Genomic DNA, 21,303 nt, shown 5'->3' on the forward strand with positions numbered 1-21,303 from the left:
GGTAGCTCAAATAAGAGTGAACTGGCAGAGGGTGGTGGAAGGGTTACTTTAAGGATACATGGAGGCCAATGTGAAAGGACCTTATAGGCATCCAAGATTAGGAATACCAGTACAGCCGGGTCTCTTAGAAACAGCAGCCCTGTGACTGGCAGCTGTCTTCAGTCTCTCTCAAGGACTCTGTGGATACCTTGGTGGCATTGCTGTTGCTTTCTGTGTATGCTTGTGATCCTAACTGGCCTGTTCTTAACTTTTACTGTCTGCTCAGCCTCATACCCTCTGTATCCTTACTGTTCAGCTTGTGTGTCACTTTTTCCTGTTCTTCCTCAGCTGCTCAGTGTATGCCTCGTTTCAACTGCATTTCCTGCTCCCGGCTGCCTGGCTAACTCTGCACCTCTCAATTCAGATTCCCAAGAGAAGGAAAACTTGGCCATCGTATTGTGGCATTTATTAATACCTTCTGAGCGTCCAGGAGACTTTGGAGGAAATCTTAAGAATTAACAGTGAATATGTGATATAATACCTACTCTAGAGGAGTGAGGGACCACTTGCGGTCTTGGTTATTCGAGTGTACTCAGGGCAGCAGATCCATCTGCAAAAGCTGTGGGCCAAATGGCTTCCATAGAAAGTTCCTCACAAAAAGAATAGTTCCTTAGAAGAACCTGGACACACAGAAGGTATTGAATGAATACTGATTGTGTTTTGACAATAAAATCGGTTCATTATATCTGTATTACAGAAAAATATATACTTTACATATTTATCGTGTAATATTTGATAGGTACGTACAACATATATACGAATTGTAAAGCACAGTGGGGAAATGAATACCAGGGAGCCCCTTACCTAATTTCAGAAGCAAAACTTTACCAGTCAGTGCTCTTTCCCTACCCATCCCTCTGCCTCCTCAACACAGGTCCAAGAGGAGCTCTTAGGGGTTTTGTGTTCATCATTTCCTTCCTTTTTAAGAAATAGTTTCACCATATATGTTACATATTAATCTCAGCAATGTTGCTTTCAGTATTGCATGTTTTTAAGTTGTATAAAAATGGCATCATTCTGTACGTAGTCTCGGCAGCTTGCTTTTTCACTCAATATTACATATCAAATGTTTATCTCTGGTATTTTGTCTAACCATAGTTCAGTTATCTTTATGATTTTTTCCAAGTTTTTTTGCTGTTTAGACAGTGAACATTCCTGTTCCTCTTGATACATATGTTCAACAGTTGCTAACATTTTGCTATATTTGCTTCATTTCTCCCTCTTTTTTCCCCTTCGGAACCATTTCAAGGAAAATTATAGATATATTATTTACTCTTAAATACTTTACCACAAATCTCTCAACAATATAGATTTGCATTCATGAAATACACTCAGTTTGGTTATGACCCATTATTTTTTATTCCCCCCTGGATTCCATTTGCTAATATTTTATGATTTTTGCATCTATGTTCGTGAATGATACTGGCTTATAATTTTCTTCTCTCATGCTGTTCTTATTTTGCTTTTTTATTAGTGATATACTGGCTTACTGAATGAGTTGGGTTAATATTCCTTCTTTTTTAGTTTTTTAGAGAAGTTTTTGTAAGAGTCATATGATCTTTCCTTGGTCATTTGGTAAAACTTGCCTATAAAACAATTTGGGCCTAGCATTTTCTTTGTGAGAAGATTCTTAATAACCAATTTAGTTTTGGTAACAGCTTTAGCACTTTTTCATTTTTATAAGTTATTTACCTAGTTTTAATATATCTTGTAGTCATAATATTTTCTTTTTCGTTCTTCATATCATTTTTATGCCTTGTCTCTTTTTTAAAAAAAACTTTTCGCTTTGTTGGCCACTCTAACTTTTATATTTGATTTTATTAATTTTTGCTCTTTACTTTCTTTGATTTATTTTCTTCTAACTCCTTAAGTTGGACATATTAGCTTATTTTTTTGTTTTGTTTTGTTGTTGTCGTTGTTGTTGTTTTTTTTGAGACGGAGTCTGGCTCTGTCCGCCAGGCTGGAGTGCAGTGGTGCAATCTCAGCTCACTGCAAGCTCCACCTCCCGGGTTCACGCCATTCTCCTGCTTCAGCCTCCCGAGTAGCTGGGACTACAAGTGCCTGCCACCACGCCCGGCTAATATTTCGTATTTTTAGTAGAGACGGGGTTTCATCATGTTAGCTGGGATGGTCTCAATCTCCTGACCTCGTGATCCCTGCCTCGGCCTCCCAAAGTGCTGGGATTACAGGCGTAAGCCATCGCACCTGGCCAGCTTACTGCTAATATTTCTTTTTTGTTGTTTCTTGTTTTTTGTGGGTTTTTTTTTTTTCAGATGGAGTCTTGCTCTGTCGCCCAGGCTGGAGTGCAGTGGCACAATCTCGGCTCACTGCAACCTCCGCCTCCTGGGTTCCAGCAATTCTCCTGCCTCAGCCTCCCAAGTAGCTGGGATTATAGACACGCACCACCACGCTTGGCTCATTCTTGTATATTTTAGTAGAGATGGGGTTTCACTGTATTGGCCAGGCTGGTCTCAAACTCCTGACCTCGTGATCTGCCTGCCTCGGCCTCCCAAAGTGCTGGGATTACAGATGTGAGCCACTGTGCCCGGCCTAATCTTTCTTTTTTTTTCTGAGACAGAGTCTTGTTCTGTTGCTCAGGCTAGAGTGCAGTGGCATGATCTCAGCTCACTGCAACCTCTGCTTCCCTGGTTTAGGCAATTTTCCTGCCTCAGCCTCCCCAGTAGCTGGGATTACCGGCACCCGCCATACATCTGGCTAATTTTTGTATTTTTAGTAGAGATGGGGTTTCACCATGAAACCCCATCGAGACCAAGCTGGTCTCGAACTCCTGACTTTAGGTGATCTACCCGCCTCAGCCTCCCAAAGTGCTGGGATTACAGGCATGAGCCACCATGCCCGGCCAGCTTTCTTATTTTCTAATGTAAGGTTTTAAATTTCAAGCAAGGCACTGCTTTTAGTGTATTTTCCAGGTTTAATTTGAAGGATTTTAGTTTTGTTCACTTGTAAGTATTTTTATATTTTTCTATTATGGTTTTTCTTTTGTCCATGTATTACTTAGAAGTGTTTGCTAATGTCCAAATACGTCAGAATTTATTTTCCTTTTGTCTTTTCTTTTTTTTTCTTCTTGTTTTCACTGGTTTCTGACTCTTGCCTCCTGGTTAGAAAGAATTCTAAGTGAAACTAACTCTGAAATTTATTGAAACTTGTATTTGTTCCCTAAAAAATAATCACCACATACTTGATGGCTTAAAACTACAGAAATGTATTGTCTCAGTTCTGGAGGTCTGAAAGTAGTGTCATTGGGCTGACATCACAATGTCGGCAGGGCCACCTTCCCTCCATAGGCTCTTGGGGGAGAATCCATTCCTTAATCTGGTGGCTGCTAGCATCCTTTGGTTTGTGGCCCCATCGTTCTGATCTCTGTCTCCTTGGTGACATTACCTTCTCCTCCTATGCCCCACTCTTTTAAGAATATATGTGATTGCATTTAGGGCCCACTGGAATCCAGGATAACCTGCCCATCTTAAGATCCTTAACTTAGTCACGTCTATTAATACCTTTGCTTTTCTTTTTTCGTTTACTTTTTGGCACAGAGGGTGCGTTCACAAGTTCCAGGGATTAGGACATATGTTCCTTTTGGGAGCCGCCTTTCAGCCTGCGGCTGATGGTCAAGTTATACATTTTTCTATCTGTGCTTGGGCAGAATATATATTCTTTAATTGTTGGGTGAGGGTGGGTTCCATCTTTGCCCCTATCTCTTCTCACCTAATTTTTAAAAAATAATAGCAGTTTGGAGCCAGGCATGGTGGTATGTAACCGTAATCCCAGCTGCTCAGGAGGCTGAGGCAGGAGGATCACTTAAGCCCAGAAGTCAAGACCAACCTGAGCAACGTAGTGAGACCCAATCTCAAAAAAATAAAAACAAAAACCCAGTTCTTTAAAAAAAGACGTATACATTCTTAGCATTATAAGTAAGAATTTATGTGATATTAGTAATTTATTTATCTTTATTTTTTGACCCTTAATTTAGGGTCATCAAAGCACATACCTGGGCTGTAATCATAGCAGGTTTATAAATTTGCACAAACATTCTTCCTGTGTCCCATGATACGGACCCTTCACTTGTTTGTTCATTCCTTTATTCCTTCCTTCCTTCCTTCAGCATTTATTCAACAACAGTTACACCAACCACGTGCAAGGCGTGTTGTAGAAGCTTGGGCCCCAAAATGGATAAGACCCGGTGTATGTACTCACTGAGCTCACATACTAGTGTCGGTAGGCAGATATTTTTTAAATGATAAGTAATGTGTCAAGTAGTGATATACTTTGAAAAATAAAAACATAAAGAGGACAGAGATGACAGGTGAGGCAGGAGGTGGGGCACTGAGAGAATGAGTGGGCCTTTTGTAGATTGGATGGTCAGGGAAGACCTCTGACATCTAAATGGAGACCTGAGTGAAGTAAGAGTGCAAGCTGGACAATTAATTTGGGAAGAGAGAGCTCCAGGCCAAGAGAACCATGAGGCTCTGAGGTCGTGTTGCCCCTGGTATATGGGAACTGAAAGTAGAGGGAGCAATAGGGAAAAGTTTAGGAGATGAAATTGGAGAGGAGGCCAGAAGGTAGGTCCTGCTGGGCCCTGTGGTAAGCACTTTGAACCTCAAATAAAAAGCCAAGAAGGTATAATGTTAAACCATAGATCTGTGAAGGCATTTTTATAAGGAACTACAGTGACATTAAACATAATTCAGGAGCATATATAGAATATGTACTTCTATCCTAAGTTAATATTCACTGTGTTTCTTCTCTGTGTATAGATTTGTGTGGTCCAGGGCGTATACGGTTATCATCATTATATGCAGGATCGGATAGATGACAATGGCTGGGGCTGTGCTTATCGATCTCTGCAGACTATCTGCTCTTGGTTCAAACATCAGGGATACACAGAGAGGTCCATTCCAACACACAGAGAAATTCAGCAGGTACAGGACATACCATTTTAAATTATAATCAACTCTACGTTTCATTAGCCCTTAATATACCATTGATAATATTTGTTACCTCATGGTGCAGTCTTATTTCTGTTTTGAAGAAAAAAGTATTCTTGTACTGGTAATCAGGGAAAATGCCCTAAACATAGTTTTTAATGGCTGTCTTGTGTATGGATTTTTTTAATATTTTTAAATACATAAAGGCTCTCGTCGATGCCGGTGACAAACCAGCAACATTTGTCGGATCACGGCAATGGATTGGCTCTATTGAGGTACAGCTGGTGCTAAACCAATTGATTGGTATAACTTCAAAAATACTGTTTGTCAGGTAAGGACACTTTAAGACATTAGATAAATTATTTCAAAGTGACTTTGTGAGTAATGTATACTTGTATTATTTAGGCCTAATTTTAGCCTAGAAGAGGAATATATTAACGTTGAATAGTCATGAAAATTATATTAACAGTTTCTTTATGCTCCAATCTTTTTTTTTTTTTTTTTTTGAGACAGAGTCTCGCTCTGTTGCCCAGGCTGGAGTGCGGTGGCGCAATCTCAGCTCACTGCAAGCTCCGCCTCCCGGGTTCACGCCATTCTCCTGCCTCAGCGTCCCGTGTAGCTGGGACTACAGGCGCCCGCCGCCACGCCTGGCTAATTTTTTTGTATTTTTAGTAGAGACGGGGTTTCACCGTGTTAGCCAGGATGGTCTCGATCTCCTGACCTCGTGATCCACCCGCCTCGGCCTCCCAAAGTGCTGGGATTACAGGCGTGAGCCACTGCGCCTGGCCGCTCCAATCTTTTAAAAATTTTAAAAGGAAAAACTCAGATGTCGATCTATGACTGACCTTTTTGTTTACCTCCTGCTCTTTTTCTTCCTAAAATGTTAATAATCCAGTCATGAGTCCAAATAATGTATTCATTTTGTCTCTTCCAGTGTATCTTAACCATAATTCTAATATTGAAATGAGAAAATATAAATAATTTTCTATGACCATAACTAGCTTACTCCTGATTGTATGAGCTTATGTTTTAAAATACATTTTCTAGCTGGGCACGGTGGCTCACGCCTGTAATCCTAGCACTTTGGGAGGCCGAGGTGGGTGGATCCCCTGAGGTCAGGAGTTTGAGACCAGCCTGGCCAGCAGGGCGAAATCCCGTCTTTACTAAAAATACAAAAAAATTAGCTGGGCTGGTGGTGCATGCCTGTAATCCCAGTTACTCAGGAGGCTGAGGCAGGAGAATTGCTTGAACCCAGGAGGCGGAGGTTGCAGTGAGCCAAGATCGTACCACTGCACTCCAGCACAGGTGACAAAGCGAGACTCCCTTTCAAAAAAAAAAAAAAAAGAAAAATACATTTTCTAAAAAAAGAGAGAAAAAAAAACCCAAACAACAAATAAAATACATGTTCTATTGTTAATTATACTAACATTGTCCTCATTGTGTCAGTCCTCAGTGGTTATGAAAATCAGTGGTAAAAAATGACAGACTGGCTGGGCACAGTGGCTCATGCCTGTAATCTCAGCACTTTGCGAGGCCGAGGTGGGTGGATCACCTGAGGTCAGCAGTTTGACACCAGCCTGGCCAACATGGTGAAACCCTGTCTCTACTAAAAATACAAAAATTAGCTGGGCATGGTGGCACACGTCTGTCATCCCAGCTACTCAGGAGGCTTTGAGGAAGGAGAATCCCTTGAACCTGAGAGGCAGAGGTTGCAGTGAGCTGAGATCGCGCCACTACACTCCAGCCTGGGCAACAGAGCGAGACTCCATCTCAAAAAAAAGTAATAATAAAAAACAATGACAGGCTTAAGTAGTGAAGAACTTTTTTTAAAAGTTACAGTTTTGGTACGTTAAAACATTATACATTTCCTCATTAAGCAAGAGCTAAGGTTTAGCACCACCGGGCACCTCCCCCCAAAAAATACCTCCTTTCATTAGCCCATCTTTCTTTCTCTTCTCAAAAGTAAGAATTCTGAGATTCCCTAAAAATAGTATGTTGCACTTGAAAACATTTTGCAAGGCCGGGCGCGGTGGCTCAAGCCTGTAATCCCAGCACTTTGGGAGGCCGAGATGGGCGGATCACGAGGTCAGGAGATCGAGACCATCCTGGCTAACACGGTGAAACCCCGTCTCTACTAAAAAATACAAAAAACTAGCCAGGCGTGGTGGCGGGCGCCTGTAGTCCCAGCTACTCGGGAGGCTGAGGCAGGAGAATGGCGTAAACCCGGGAGGCAGAGCTTGCAGTGAGCTGAGATCCGGCCACTACACTCCAGCCTGGGCAACAGAGCAGGACTCCGTCTCAAAAAAAAAAAAAAAAATTTTGCAGTTTTCGCATTGATTTCAGACACGTTTTAGTCTGAGACTCCACTGTTGTGTAGACAGGTCCGTATTTTGGGTCCCAATGTAAAGATGAGGAAATACAGACTAAGAAGTGCACCAACAAGAGGGCAAGAACCCAGCACTTAACACTCATTCTTCTGATCAGTCCATCCATAAGAACTCCCTGAGCACCAAGGTGACGTTTTAACTTCATGTGAATAAACCCAGGCCTCCTTTACGCAGTCCAAGAAGCAGAAAATCAAGGTCTGTTAGCTTCGTAACTAGCACACTTAGCGGCCTGAAGTATTTTGAGTTTATGTTGCTTTAAATCCCACAGTTTAATTGCTCTGTCAGTTCCGTACCACTTATTTTTTTTACATTTATATATTTTTTCAATAACAACCCGAAAAAACAAGAATGTAGGAAACATTGTCTCCTAGCTCATTATTTGGCCTTAGTGTTGGAAGTAATTCATCTGATAGCAAATGGTTTCTTTCTAGCCAAGGTTCAGAAATGGCCTCTCAAGGACGGGAACTGGCTAATCATTTCCAAAGTGAAGGAACTCCAGTTATGATCGGTAAGCTGTTTCAGACATCGTTTTTGGTAGAGTGAGTATTATGTAAAACTTAACCATTGATATAAATATTTAATGTTGCATAAAATCAGTCATTTAAAAAATTTTGAAATTAACTTTTACAACGTATGTATGGATCTCTGGATATTGAAAAAAATTTCCAACGTGGCTTAAGGGTTACAAAACAGATTATAATAACCAGAAGAAGTAAAGGCTGAGAAATGGTAGCTATGTTCAGACATTTAAAGAGCTGAGAGCAGTATTAAAAAGAGGAAATGGTCACTCAGCTGAGCTTTGTAAGTTATGACTTTGTTGCTAACTTGGCTGGCTTTGTGACATTTTGCAAATTACTTACCTCTCTGGATTTTATCTGTAAAATAAGAAGATTGGATTAGCTGATCTAAAGATGCTTAATTCTGTGAAGAACAAGACCTGTCCTGTGATGACAGAAGGCAAGCTGAGACTAGTGTGTAAGAAATGGAGGTAGAAACTGGGTGTAGTGGCTCACACCTATAATCCTAGCACTTTGGGAGGCTGAGGCAGGAGGATAGCTTGCATCCAGGAATTTGAGACCAGCGTGGGCAACATGGCCAGACCCCATCTCTACCAAAAAAAAGAAAATACACAAATTAGCCGACATGGTAGTGTGAGCCTATAGTGCCAGCTACTCAGGAGACTGAGATGGGAGGATTGCTTGAGCCCAGGAGGCTGCAGTGAGCCAAGAGATCCACTGCTGTCTTGCCTGAGTGACAGAAGTGAGAAACTGTCCCAAAAAAAAAAAAAGGAAATGGAGGTAGGCTGATGTCAGCAAAATATCAGAAAGAACTTAATGAGTAGGCCCGGCCCGCTAGCTAATGCCTGTAATCCCAGCACTTTGGGAGGCTGAGGGGGGCGGATCACTTGAGGCCAAGAGTTTGAGACCAGCCTGGCCAATATGGCAAAACCCTGTCTCTACTAAAAATACAAAAATTAGCTGGGTGTAGTGGCACGCACCTGTAATCCCAGCTACTTGGGATGCTGAAACAGGAGAATCGCTTGAGCTGGGAGGTGGAGGTTGCAGTAGTTGGGATTGCCCACTGCACTCCAGCCTGGGTGACAGAGCAAGACTCTGTCTCAAAAAAAAAAAAAATACCGGCACGTCGGCTTACGCCTGTAATCCCAGCACTTTGGGAGGCCGAGGTGGGCGGATCACGAGGTCAGGAGATCGAGACCATCCTGGCTAACACAGTGAAACCCCATCTCTACTAAAAAAAATACAAAAAATTTGCTGGGCATGCTGGTGTGTGCCTGTAGTCCCAGCTACTCGGGAGGCTGAGGTAAACAGAACATACAATCGGGTTTTACACCGAGATGTTCCATTGCCCAGGACAGGCAGGAGACAGATGCTTTTCTCTATCTCAACTGCCAAGAGGCCTTCTTTCCTTATATTAATCCTGCTCAGCACAGACGCTTCACGGGTGTCAGGCTGGGGGACGATCAGGTCTTTCCCTTCCCACGAGGCCATATTGCAGACTATCACATGGGGAGAAACCTTGGACAATACCTAGCTTTCCTAGGCAGAGGTCCCTGTGACTTTTGGCAGTGTACGTGTCCCTGGCTGCTTGAGATTAAGAGAATGGTGATGACTTTTCACAAGTATACTTACTGCCTTCAGGCACTTGTTTAACAAAGCACACCCTGCACAGCGCCAAATCCTTTAAACCTTGAGTCACCACAGCACATGTCTCTTGCAAGGACAAGGTTGGGGGTAGAATCACAGATTAACAGCATCTCAAATATAGAACAAAATGGAGTCTCTTATGTGCACTTCTTTCTATACAGACACAGTAACAGTCTGATCTCTTTTTCCCCCCACTTTTATAGTTTAGACAGTCCATTTTAATGCTATTTTAGATCAGGTTAATAGGCAAAGTATCTTTTGTTTTTTTTGAGTCTTGCTGTGTCGCCCAGGCTGGAGTACGGTGGCATGATCTTAGCTCATTGCAAGCTCCACCTCCCAGGTTCACACCATTCTCCTGCCTCAGCCTCCTGAGTAGCTGGGACTACATGCACCTACCACCACGCCCAGCTATTTTTTTTTTTGCATTTTTTTAGTAGAGACAGGGTTTAACTGTATTAGGACCTCATGATCCGCCCACCTCGGCCTCCCAAAGTGCTGGGATTACAGGCGTGAGCCACTGCGCCAGGCCATAATCTGTCTTTTTAAATTGAATAGGCATTTGACATTTGTTTATGCCTTCATTCTTATTTCCTATTTTTTCTTATGTAGGGGGAGGAGTTTTGGCCCACACGATACTAGGAGTTGCATGGAATGAGATTACAGGGCAGATAAAGTTTCTGATTCTAGATCCACATTATACCGGTGCTGAAGACCTGCAAGTTATTTTGGAAAAGGTAAGTATCCATTTAACACAAATTGAGACACAAGGCAAAGAACCTAGAAATGAAGGATCACAAACTGGCTGGTAACAGAAAGACAGTAAGCTGAGAGCAGAGATCCTCCCTGTGAGGAGGCCTTCTGAGGCTGTGGTAAGTAGCCCTCTCTGTATAGGGAACGTGCAGGAACAAAGCACACTGCAAAAGACAAAATGTAGATTTATAGAAACTTTCTCAGTTATTAAAATTAATAATAGGACACACACTCATAAATATATTCCTTTGGAGATTTTAGAGCTTTTATAAACAAATGTATCAAAGTTTATCAAAATCTTAAAATAGATGAGTGGAATATATAAACTTTTGAAATTTCAGAAGTAACCAAAAGATAGCTAAGCAGTATGCTAGACATCATGGAGGCTTGACTAATTTTAATTTATTTACGTATTACCTAATCTCACTCTATAAAGGGTTTGAAGTTGATACATGTCTAAGAGGATTTGTTCTTACTTACAATAGCAGGTAAGGGAGGTAAAAAGTTGTTAATTCATAGGCAACTAATTCTTACATATGAAAACTCAACACCAAGTCTTTAGGAGAAAGTATTGTAAAACATAATTAACTTGAATTTTAAGTAACATTTATCTTCTTTGCCAAATACATTGAAATTGCAGAGAATACATACTTTTAAACCATAAACTAAAGATAAAATGTTTAATATGTTAAAGAGTTATAAGCCGGGCGTGGTGGCTCACACCTGTAATCCCAGCACTTTGGGATGCTGAGGTGGGCGGATCGTCTCTCAGGAAACAAGCATGTCCTAAGCACCATGTCCCGATACAATCCCATTTTGACACCCTCTCTACCCCTTTCTCCTTTAAGAAATTTGGATCTGGTTACCTGGATAAGGCCTTCATGTGTAAAAGGATCAAAAAAAGGTTAAAACAGAGTCTTTTTTCTATTTGTTAAGAAAAACAGGACATTAAGAGAAAGTTTTGCTGAAAAAATGAGATGATAAATAGAATGCTGGTTACCTAGGGAGAGTGGGGGGTTGGACTGGTGGAGGATTTTTTACTTTTATCTTGTTTTTTTACAATGTGTATCTTTTTTTTTTTTTTTTTTTTGAGATGGAGTCTGGCTCTGTCGCCCAGGCTGGAGTGCAGTGGCCGGATCTCAGCTCACTACAAGCTCCGCCTCCCGGGTTCACGCCATTCTCCTGCCTCAGCCTCCCAAGTAGCTGGGACTACAGGCACCTGCCACCTCGCCCGGCTAGTTTTTTTTTTGTATTTTTAGTAGAGACGGGGTTTCACCGTGTAGACCAGGATGGTCTCGATCTCCTGACCTCGTGATCCACCCGTCTCGGCCTCCCAAAGTGCTGGGATTACAGGCTTGAGCCACCGCACCCGGCCTACAATGTGTATCTTATTTAGGAGGCAGTCAGACCCCTGCTTGTCACTCACTTCGTGGTATTTTCAGAGTCTCGGCCTCCTCGCAAGGATTTCTCAAGCATTTCATTTGAGAATCATACAATACAGACCCGTTATTGGCTTTTCCTTCAAGTTTCCTTCTTTAATAACTCAGTGGTCCTAAAAGAAATCTGATAAATTTTCATATTCTAAGTGAGATTTTGCTTGAAAGTAATTTTCCCTGCGGGCAAAAAGGATGAATACTGACATGAAACACAGAAAGTAGAACTGAGTAACACCTGGGATTTGGAAATGAAAGGGCACAGAGTGGCAGGCAGGGGGAAGCTGAGGTTTCTCACTACAGTGCTTCAATCCGAAGATGCCACTGAATGGTCTCTTACAGTCCTTTATGGACTATTCAGAAAAACTGACTGCTAGTTCAACTGTCACATGCTGTCAGTTTCAAGCAGTAAAACTATACATCTCAGAATCAGTGAAGTGTGGTATCTGGACTAACAATTATAAGTAAGGTTTTTTTTTTAATGATTTTTATGATGAATTATATAGAATTAAAAGTTAAAAAACCTACCTTACAGGGTAAGTTACTTTTCTATGCTTAGTAGGAATTCAAATGCTTGAATGACAAAGCCATTTAGTCTTATTCCAAGGTCCTGCTGACAGAGCCTGATGTCACGATTTCCGTGACATCATCTTGTAACTTTGTAAAAGGCTTTCCCTTTCCCTTCTCCTCTATCCAGGGCTGGTGCGGATGGAAGGGGCCAGACTTTTGGAACAAGGATGCATACTATAACTTATGTCTTCCTCAGCGACCAAATATGATTTAAAATCTCTTGGAGTCAAAGACTGCAGTAGAGTGGTATTATAAATTTGTGAATAAAGAATCAGTTTAATTTCACCTTAGATCCTGGTTCTAGTTTGACAGTTTAAATTATGACCTTTTTCAAAGGTTGAAAATACTGCACGGAGAATGTAGTTTTTAGACATTCCTTTAATAAAACTTAAAGCATACACAACCAGCATGTTATAGGCATGTAAATACATGTGTTCTGAAATGGATCTTCACTTGGAAGAAAGTTTTTCCTCCTTCTCAGAAGGAGTTTAGACACACGTATGGTAAAGCCAAAAGCAGGAGCTTATAGATCTGCATGAAATGAGGGCGTTCTTCAGACTTCTTCATGACCCACGTGACATCTGGTTTTAAAAACATGTTGACATTAAAAACTTTTTTAAAAAAATGAGTTTTATCCCCACACTTCCACCATGCAGGCCCATTTTTGGTCTCCAGACTTATTTAACCAGTATTAAGATGTTAATGAGAATGAAACACCGCTACTAGAAATAAGAGTGTCAATATTAAATGGAATAATAAATGCTATGCAAATGAGATCAATCACTGAGGGAGGAAAACAGCAGCTCTGAGTTGCTTACCAACACTTCCTTTTCCCACTGGTACTTTCTACACTTCCAAAACTTCGTTTCTGTCTGAGCACAGGAACACAATCATTCCTATGGGAGTGTCCACCTGCTTGTATTGTCTGCATGCATTTAATTGTTGTAAGAAACTTGGCACAGTCTGGAAATCCACATGACCAAGCGAGATCTTCAGCTGTTTGCCCGTTCTTATTACATAAACTGAAAATATGATAAAAATTGAGTTAAATGAACAATTGAACTTAAGTCTTTTTTAAAATATCTTACAAGGGAATTTTGAATTTTGGGCTCATACAAATGTTGACTGCAGAACACAAGTAAAGGATGCATAGGGAAATTGCATTTTTGGTCGCTATTGTATCCTCAGCAAGTAACAGAATCCAGCATAGAGTGGACATTCCAGTTCTGAATGAATGTAAGAATTGTTTGATGTTTAATACGGTATATGAGTACCCAAAGGTAGTCAATGAGAACTACAGAATGGGTTTTCCTAAACTGAAACTGAAGTAGAATACAGTCATAATGAACAACATTGCACCTCTGATTGCTCAGGATCTGACTTTTTACTTACTCGAACAGAGTATTATTAGCACTAACAACCTAAGTTAACATTTAAATGATTAACACTAAATTATCAATTAGGCAAGCATTATTTTTAACAGCACATGTAACTAAACTTTAGGAGTCTGATTAGTTTAATCTAAGAAAACGTGAAATGTGAAGCCACTGTTTTCATACTCACTCAATTTGGGCATCACTGGCTACAAGCAGGCTAAGGCACTCCAGGCTCCCAACTTTTGCTGCCTTGTGTAGTGGAGCTTCTCCGAAAACATCCTTAAGATAAGACAGTACATTTTAGAGTCTCCCAAAAATACTTTTTGTGGAAGATGGTGAGTGACATCTAATATTAGCTATTTAAGGAAGCTAGTTAGAATTGCATTGTACTGGATGGAATCTTTTTTTTTTTTTTTTTGGCAGAGAACACAAACACTTTTCGTGGGTTTATTTTGTTAATACTCATTCTCAGTTCAGGTTTTGGGTTTGTTTTCAGAAATGAGAAGTCTTAAGTCACTTTAAGAAGTAATGTGTTTCTGATACATATAAATGTGCATCCACATCTATTCTAATTAAAAACACTTGATAATCGTTTACAAGTGCAAGATTTCAGGAATGCAGAATTTAAATAACTAGTGGATTATTATTGTAACTTCAACATGCCAGCATATGCTCTGAAATGATTATCATTCATTCCTTTATTTAGATCTTCTAGATACTTTTAGTGATTACATTAGGGATAGCCAACTCCCTGGGCTAATTTGAAACATAGGAATGTATGATGCTTGCATATTCATTTCAGTATGGAACCTTCTGAAAATCTCCTTCTTTGGACTGAATTTTTTACTTCAAGCTTTTTTTTTTGCCCTTGGTAAGCTGTAAAAGCTTATTTTTGATAACTTAGTTTGCTTTTTCATACCGTTTTCCTTAATAAAAACATGTGGCTCTTGGTGGCTCACTCCTGTAATCCCAGCACTTTGGGAGGCCGAGGCAGGCGGATTACCTAAGGTCAGGAGTTCAAGACCAGCCTGGCCAACATGGTGAAACTCCGTCTCTAATAAAATACAAAAATTAGCCAGGCATGGTGGCATGTGCCTGTAATCCCAGCTACTACAGAGGCTGAGGCAGGAGAAGCTCTTGAACCCAGGAGGCAGAGGTTGCAGTGAGCGGAGGCTGCGCCATTGCACTCCAGCCTGGGTGACAAGAGCAAAACTCCGTCTCAAAATAAATAAATAAATAAAAATGTGTAGCCATATCCACATACATTAAAATGTAAGCAAATAAAAAGAGTTCTCCCAGAAAAGTTTACAATTTAAAATTCACCACGTTTCAATATTCAACGGAAGATGCAAACTACAGTAAAAAAAATTCTTTAGGAAATTAGAATGTTTGTGGACATAGCTCACAAGTATTTGAATTGCTGCTGGGAGACAGTAATGTAGCAATTACTTCTTTTGAAATAAACTAGATCTGTGCTGTTCAAAGAGTCAATAGCCACTTAAGGCTAGAGTATCTGAAATGTGGCTAGTCTGATTGGAGATATACTGTCACACCGGATTGTGAAGACAGAGTAAAAGAAATGCAAAATATCTAATCAGCAATTGCTTTATGTTGATTACATATTGAACTGATAATATTTTGGACAAATGGGGTCAAATACTAAAATTTCATGTTTATTAATGTGGCTACTTAAAAACTTGAAATTTCTCATGTCCTCACATAAAGACTGGAAAAAAAATTTTAAATTACATCTGTGTCTTGCATTCTATTTCTGTTGGACATCGCTGCTATAGAGCTGAAACAACTCTTGGAGTCTGAGAAATGTTTGTTTGGATCTGGACTGGAGGGGAGGGCTGTACACAGCAACAATCAGTTACCTAGTTACCTGTTGGTTGAGGTCAGCGCCGGTTTGCAGCTGCCAGAGAAGAAAGCAAGCAAGGCCGCTTCCTGCGGCTAAGTGGACAGGCGACTGCTCGCAGGGATCCGGGGGTGCGTTGACCGAGGCTCCTGTCTCCAGCAAATGCTTCAGACCATCCACCTGCGGGAAGACAACAGATCCAGCACCTCTCTCACCTTTGTCCAGACCCGCGCCCCTCCGGGCTGGCAACTCCTCGCCCTTCACAAGCAGCTCTGACCAGGCGAGACCAGGCAGCGCCCAGTGGTCAGTCCCCGCGCTCCCGAGAAGACGCGTCTGGAAACGAGCCTGCAGGACAAAAGTTCACCTCGGGGTTGCAATCCAGCAACAGCATTTCCCGCCTAAGGCAGATGACAAGAGTCCTTAAAGTGCAGAGCGGTGGGACGCTCGCCGCACCGCGGCAGGTAAGAGTGGCACGCCGTCCCCAGCACGGGAGAATTTAAAGACCGCTGGGACTTGCGGGCCGGCCCATGGCAGCCGCGCCCCAGCTCCGGTTGCGCCGGAGCAGGCTAATCCCCAACCACCTGGACCCGGTCCAGCCCCGCTAAGGCCGCACGTACACAAACACTGGCACGTGGAGCCCGGCGCGGGGACAGGATCGGGGGGGGGCGGCGGGCGCACGAGGCCATCCGCCGATTGGCCAGCTGCGGATGCGCCAGGCCCTCCCACCTCGGGGCGGGGCCCGCGGTCGCCCCACGGTGCCTCAACGCGCCTGCGCAGGGTAAGTCAGTGGGCGTGGACGGACGGGAACCCGGGCGGGAGGGGTGCCACGGCCGCCATGAGGCGCGCTGAGTTTGACACGTCTCCCGGTAGTGGTCCCGCCCTTTAATCCTTCCGGAGAAGCGGGAGTTTCGGCCGCAGGTTTTGGCTCTGCCGGCGCGCACGTAACCAGGAAACAGGGAGCCGCACGCAGCTCCCCGTCGACGCCGCGCTCAGAAGCCGCTGTGCACGGCGCTGCTGCCGCCTCGGCGCCGGGAAACGCAAGTTCCTTCATCTCGCGCGCCGTCGCCTGCCTCCCAACCCGGGAAGTGAAGGCAGGGACCGCGAGCGCGAATTCGAGGGGATGGCTGTCCCGAGGGGCAACGGCCGAGCCCGGCTCCCGCAGGGATCCTTGTGGAGGAGCCCTCGGGGAGAGGCCGCAGCACGCTGGGGCCGTCACGCCGGGCTCTCCTCACGGGAGAGCGGCCCCGGACGCGTGCGATTCGGACCCGCGAGGCTGGTGATGGCGCCCTCCTGCCCCGCGGGTGCTGCCGGGCGTGCGTCACTGCCTTTGTAGAACATGACCTGACTTCCGATGGCTGCCGCTGACGTCAGAGCTGCTCCCTAGACTCTCCCTAAGCGCTTTTCCAGAACGATCTGCGTAGACACCAAAGCTCCAGCCTAGTGGTTTTTTTTCCCCTACATTTTTAATGATTCCCTTCTGTTGATGCCTTTGAAAGCACGGAGGAATAAATACGTTTGTTATTGTGCTGTTAGAAGATTTTGTTTTGTAGTAAGAGCCATAAAATTTGCAATCGCAAGTTTATGTTGTTAGTTACCCTAGGGGTGGTTTCAAGCATTTTTATTCATATGAATGTTTGAACATAAATGTGTGTTCAAATATATAGAATCGTTCTTACGTTACATATTTTTAATACTTAAACTATTCGCAATACCTTTTAATGATGTTTAAAAAAATGGCAGTGCAGAGATAACTGCTGTCAGAGATTTGTGAGGTGATCACGTGTTCATATTGCTAATTTCCCTTTTGTTTAAATTCAGTAAGCATTCCTTTTTAAAACACATGCATTGAACCTTCAGGTTTGCACAGAAGTTCATTTTTAGGAATTGCCTTCAAAGAGTATCAGAAACGTTCTTAGAGTTTTGAACATAAATATTGCAGTTAGCATATGTGATGGGATATTTGTGTGGTGAAAGTGCCTCTATATTTCATATCTTTTCTTTGAAACAAGATATCTGTTCAGTATGCATTAAGTCTGGTAGTTATTTTTTAACTTCCTGTTACATATGTACATTTCGTAAGGAAAGGAAATTTTGGGAGTCGTTACAGCTTTTCTCCCTTTAATCACAGCGTACTTGTCCATAGCTCACATTGTTTTCAGAAAAAAAAGTTATATCTCAGCTGGATATCTGACTTATCCTTAGTAATGGGCCTAGAAACTATAAACGGAGCAAAGCTTTCAATGCACAAAAACAGGATTGTCAGGCCTCTGAGCCCAAGCCAAGCAAGCCATCGCATCCCCTGTGACTTACACGTATACGCCCAGATGGCCTGAAGTAATCACAAAAGAAGTGAAAATGCCCTGCCTCGCCTTAACCGATGACATTCCACCACATAACCGATGCCATTCCACCACAAAAGAAGTGAAAATGTCCAGTCCTTGCCTTAAGCGATGACATTATCTTGTAAAATCCCTTTTCGTGGCTCATCCTGGCTCAAAAAACTCCCCCACTGAGCACCTTGTGACCCCCACTCCTGCCTGCCAGAGAACAACCCCTCTTTGACTGTAATTTTCCTTTACCTACCCAAATCCTATAAAACGGCCCCACCCTTATCTCCCTTCGCTGACTCTCTTTTCGGACTCAGCCCGCCTGCACCCAGGTGAAGTAAACAGCCATGTTGCTCACACAAAGCCTGTTTGGTGGTCTCTTCACAGGGACGCTCATGACAAGGATAAGTACATTTGGGGGACAATATCTTACTGGCAACTAACTGGGGTTTCACCAGGCATGTAGCAGGCGGGATCGGATTCTAAAAAGGAAGATGCTCTAAGATGCATATTCAGTAGGCGTTCTCCTGAGCAGTGCTAGTTCCGCATGTGTTCATTGCTGGTAGATGTGTTTCCAGAACGAGGATGCCATTCACAGCGAGTGTTGAAAAAAAAAAAAAAAAAAGTTGGATGATGAGTAAGTGACCAAATAAATGAGAGGTGTGTGGGCGGAATCTTGAGGGTAGGAGTTTGCTAAGTAGTCCAGGAAGGGAAGAGTATTTCTAAGAAGTGTAAAGTATCTTCCAGTATGGAGAGCACCGTGTGTGGTTCAGTCTGGGGGCAGTGTGTGATCCACATACAGCAGTGATGTGAAGTAGAGAGAGAGGCTGACAAATGAGAAAGTATTAACTACTAACGTCTATTCTAGTTTATTATTATTATTATTTTGAGACGGAGTCTGGCTCTGTCGTCCAGGCTGGAGTGCAGTGGCCTGATCTCAGCTCACTGCAGGCTCCGCCTCCCGGGTTTACACCATTCTCCTGCCTCAGCCTCCGGAGTAGCTGGGACTATAGGCGCCCGCCACCTCGCCCGGCTAGTTTTTTGTATTTTTTAGTAGAGACGGGGTTTCACCGTGTTAGCCAGGATGGTCTCGATCTCCTGACCTCGTGATCCACCCGTCTCGGCCTCCCAAAGTGCTGGGATTACAGGCTTGAGCCACCGCGCCTGGCCTCTAGTTTATTATATTACAAATTGACATTTATTGAGCACTTGTGCCTCAAGACTAACGCTCATAGGTATTATCTGCATTTTACAGAAGAGGAAATTGAGGCTTAGGGAGGTCCATTAACTTGTCATGTTTATTAGGAGGTAAATCAGGGATTTGAACTCAGTTTGACTCCAGAGCCCACATTCTTGTCATACCTATGTGTTTTAAATAATTTTGGTCACCTCTGGTAAATTCAGGCTACTAAGATTGGTTTCTTTCATGCAAACTAAAGTTGGTTTTTTTTTTTTTTCTTTTCTCTCCTCTGAAACACAGTCTCGCTCTGTTGCCCAGACTGGAGTGCAGTGGCGTGATTTCAGCTCACTGCAACCTCCGTCTCCCCGGGTTCAAGCGATTCTTGTGCCTCAGCCACTCAAGTAGCTGGGCGTACAGCTGTGCACCACCACACCCAGCTAATGTTTGTACTTTTAGTAGAGACGGGGGTTTCACTCTGTTGCCCAGGCTGGTCTCAAACGCCTGACCTCCAGTGATCCACCTGCTTTGGCCTTCCAAAGTGTTGGGATTACAGGTGTGAGCCACCACGCCTGGCCGCGAAAGAGTCTTCAGAGAAAATTATTATAATCCATAGAAAAACAACTCCTTTATTTAATATTGACTGTTAGTGTAGCCTTGTTCTTGGCATTGAATCTCCCACAATACTAAACCTAGTACTTCCTATTCAAGTAATTACTCTTGAGGGCCGGGCGCGGTGGCTCACGCCTGTAATCCCAGCACTTTGGGAGGCTGAGGCAGGTTGATCACCTGAGGTCAGCAGTTCGAGACCAGCATGGCCGACATGATGAAACCCCAGTCTCTACTAAAAATACAAAAAATTAGCTGGGTGTGGTGGTGGGCGCCTGTAATCCCAGCTACTCAGGAGGCTAAGTAGAGAATCACTTGAACCTGGGAGGCGGAGGTTGCAGTGAGCTGAGATCACGCCACTGCACTCCAGCCTGGGTGAAAGAGCAAGACTTCATCTCAAAAAAAAGAAAAGTAATTACTCTTGAATAAGTGAATTGTGCCAGGTGAAAATTATTAAAAGTAGTTGCTGGAACCGATAAGCTAATTTTATCTATTTCCTGCTTGTAGTGGTTTTCCTGTTAAATACTGGAAAAACATTACCAAAAGACACAGTATTGAAAGGAGTAATTAAGAATACCTAATTCCTACTTGCCATGATTTTAAAACATTAATTGGATTGTATACGTTTAGTAATGCCATAGAAAACTTTAGCTCTAAAGCAAGTGAAATAATGTAAAGTAAAACTAAAAATCTCGCCAGATGCAGTGGCTCACGCCTGTAATCCCAACACTTTGGGAGGCTGAGGCAGGCAGATCGCTGTGGCCAGGAATTCGAGATCAGCCTGGTCTACATGGTGAAACCGTCTCTACTAAAAATACAAAAAGTAGCCAGGTATGTGGTACGTGCCTGTAATGCCAGCTACTTGAGAGGCTGAGGTGGGAGAATCACTTGAACCCAGGAGGCAGAGGTTGCAGTGAGCCGAGATTGTGCCACTGCACTCCAGCCTGGGTGACAGAGCGAGGCCTCATCTCCAAAAATACTGAAAACTAAAAATGCCAGTAGCTGGCCTGGTTTCACATGTATTTTTTAAATCCCTTGAGAAGATCATAACTGCCATGCGCGTCCGTGTGAACAGACCACCAAACAGGCTTTGTGTGAGCAATAAAGCTTTTTAATCACCTGGGTGCAGGCAGGAGAGTCCCGAAAAGAGAGTCAGCGAAGGGAGATAAGGGTGGGGCCGTTTTATAGGGTTTGGGTAGGTAAAGGAAAATTACAGTCAAAGGGGGGTTGTTCTCTGGCGGGCAGGAGTGGGGGTCACAGGGTGCTCAGTAGGGGAGCTTTTTGAGCCAGGACGAGCCAGGAGAAGGAATTTCACAAGATAATGTCATCGCTTAAGGCAAGGACTGGACATTTTCACTTCTTTTGTGGTGGAATGTCATCGGTTAAGGCGAGGCAGGGCATTTTCACTTCTTTTGTGATTCTTCAGTTACTTCACGCCATCTGGGCGTATTCGTGTAAGTCACAGGGGATGCGATGGCTTAGCTTGGGCTCAGAGGCCTGACAGTAACACCAAAGCATTGAAATAATACGCATCAAGCATTTCCGAATATGATGTCTTAATTGTTTATTGCCAGCCAGGCACCCATGGTAGATCAATGTTGACCAGTCCACTGAGTCTTGGAGGTAACAATATTTTTATTAATAATGATATTATGGCAATAATACT

At 43.0% G+C, this 21,303-nt stretch overlaps 2 protein-coding genes across 6 annotated transcripts in view; one reads left to right on the top strand and one right to left on the bottom strand.

The window, feature by feature from the left end:
• Positions 1-13,344, top strand: part of UFSP2 (UFM1 specific peptidase 2) — a 26,927-nt gene extending 13,583 nt beyond the window's left edge. Inside the window, exons 8-12 of the mRNA XM_023220992.3 lie at positions 4,815-4,979; positions 5,192-5,316; positions 7,804-7,880; positions 10,147-10,271; positions 12,418-13,344. Of these exons, the coding sequence (XP_023076760.2) occupies positions 4,815-4,979; positions 5,192-5,316; positions 7,804-7,880; positions 10,147-10,271; positions 12,418-12,504 (579 nt within the window). The 3' untranslated portion in view covers positions 12,505-13,344. The remainder of the gene's footprint in view (positions 1-4,814; positions 4,980-5,191; positions 5,317-7,803; positions 7,881-10,146; positions 10,272-12,417) is intronic.
• ANKRD37 (ankyrin repeat domain 37) lies at positions 12,543-17,061 on the bottom strand. Of its 5 annotated transcripts, none has more exons than XM_023220994.3 (5): positions 16,294-17,061; positions 15,552-15,704; positions 13,854-13,945; positions 13,109-13,312; positions 12,543-12,871 (listed from the first exon to the last, which is right to left on the bottom strand). In XM_023220994.3, coding segments are annotated over exons 1-5 (732 nt in total). In that variant the 5' UTR covers positions 16,576-17,061; the 3' UTR covers positions 12,543-12,870. The 5 variants fall into 5 exon arrangements, with proteins under 5 accessions (XP_023076762.2, XP_023076765.2, XP_023076761.2 ...); XM_023220997.2 differs by having other exon boundaries at positions 15,889-16,431; XM_023220993.3 differs by having other exon boundaries at positions 12,654-13,312.
• Positions 17,062-21,303: the final 4,242 nt, after the last annotated feature.

This window comes from Piliocolobus tephrosceles, chromosome 3 (genome assembly GCF_002776525.5).
Source record: "Piliocolobus tephrosceles isolate RC106 chromosome 3, ASM277652v3, whole genome shotgun sequence".
In the NCBI taxonomy this organism is placed as follows: Eukaryota; Metazoa; Chordata; class Mammalia; order Primates; family Cercopithecidae; genus Piliocolobus; species Piliocolobus tephrosceles.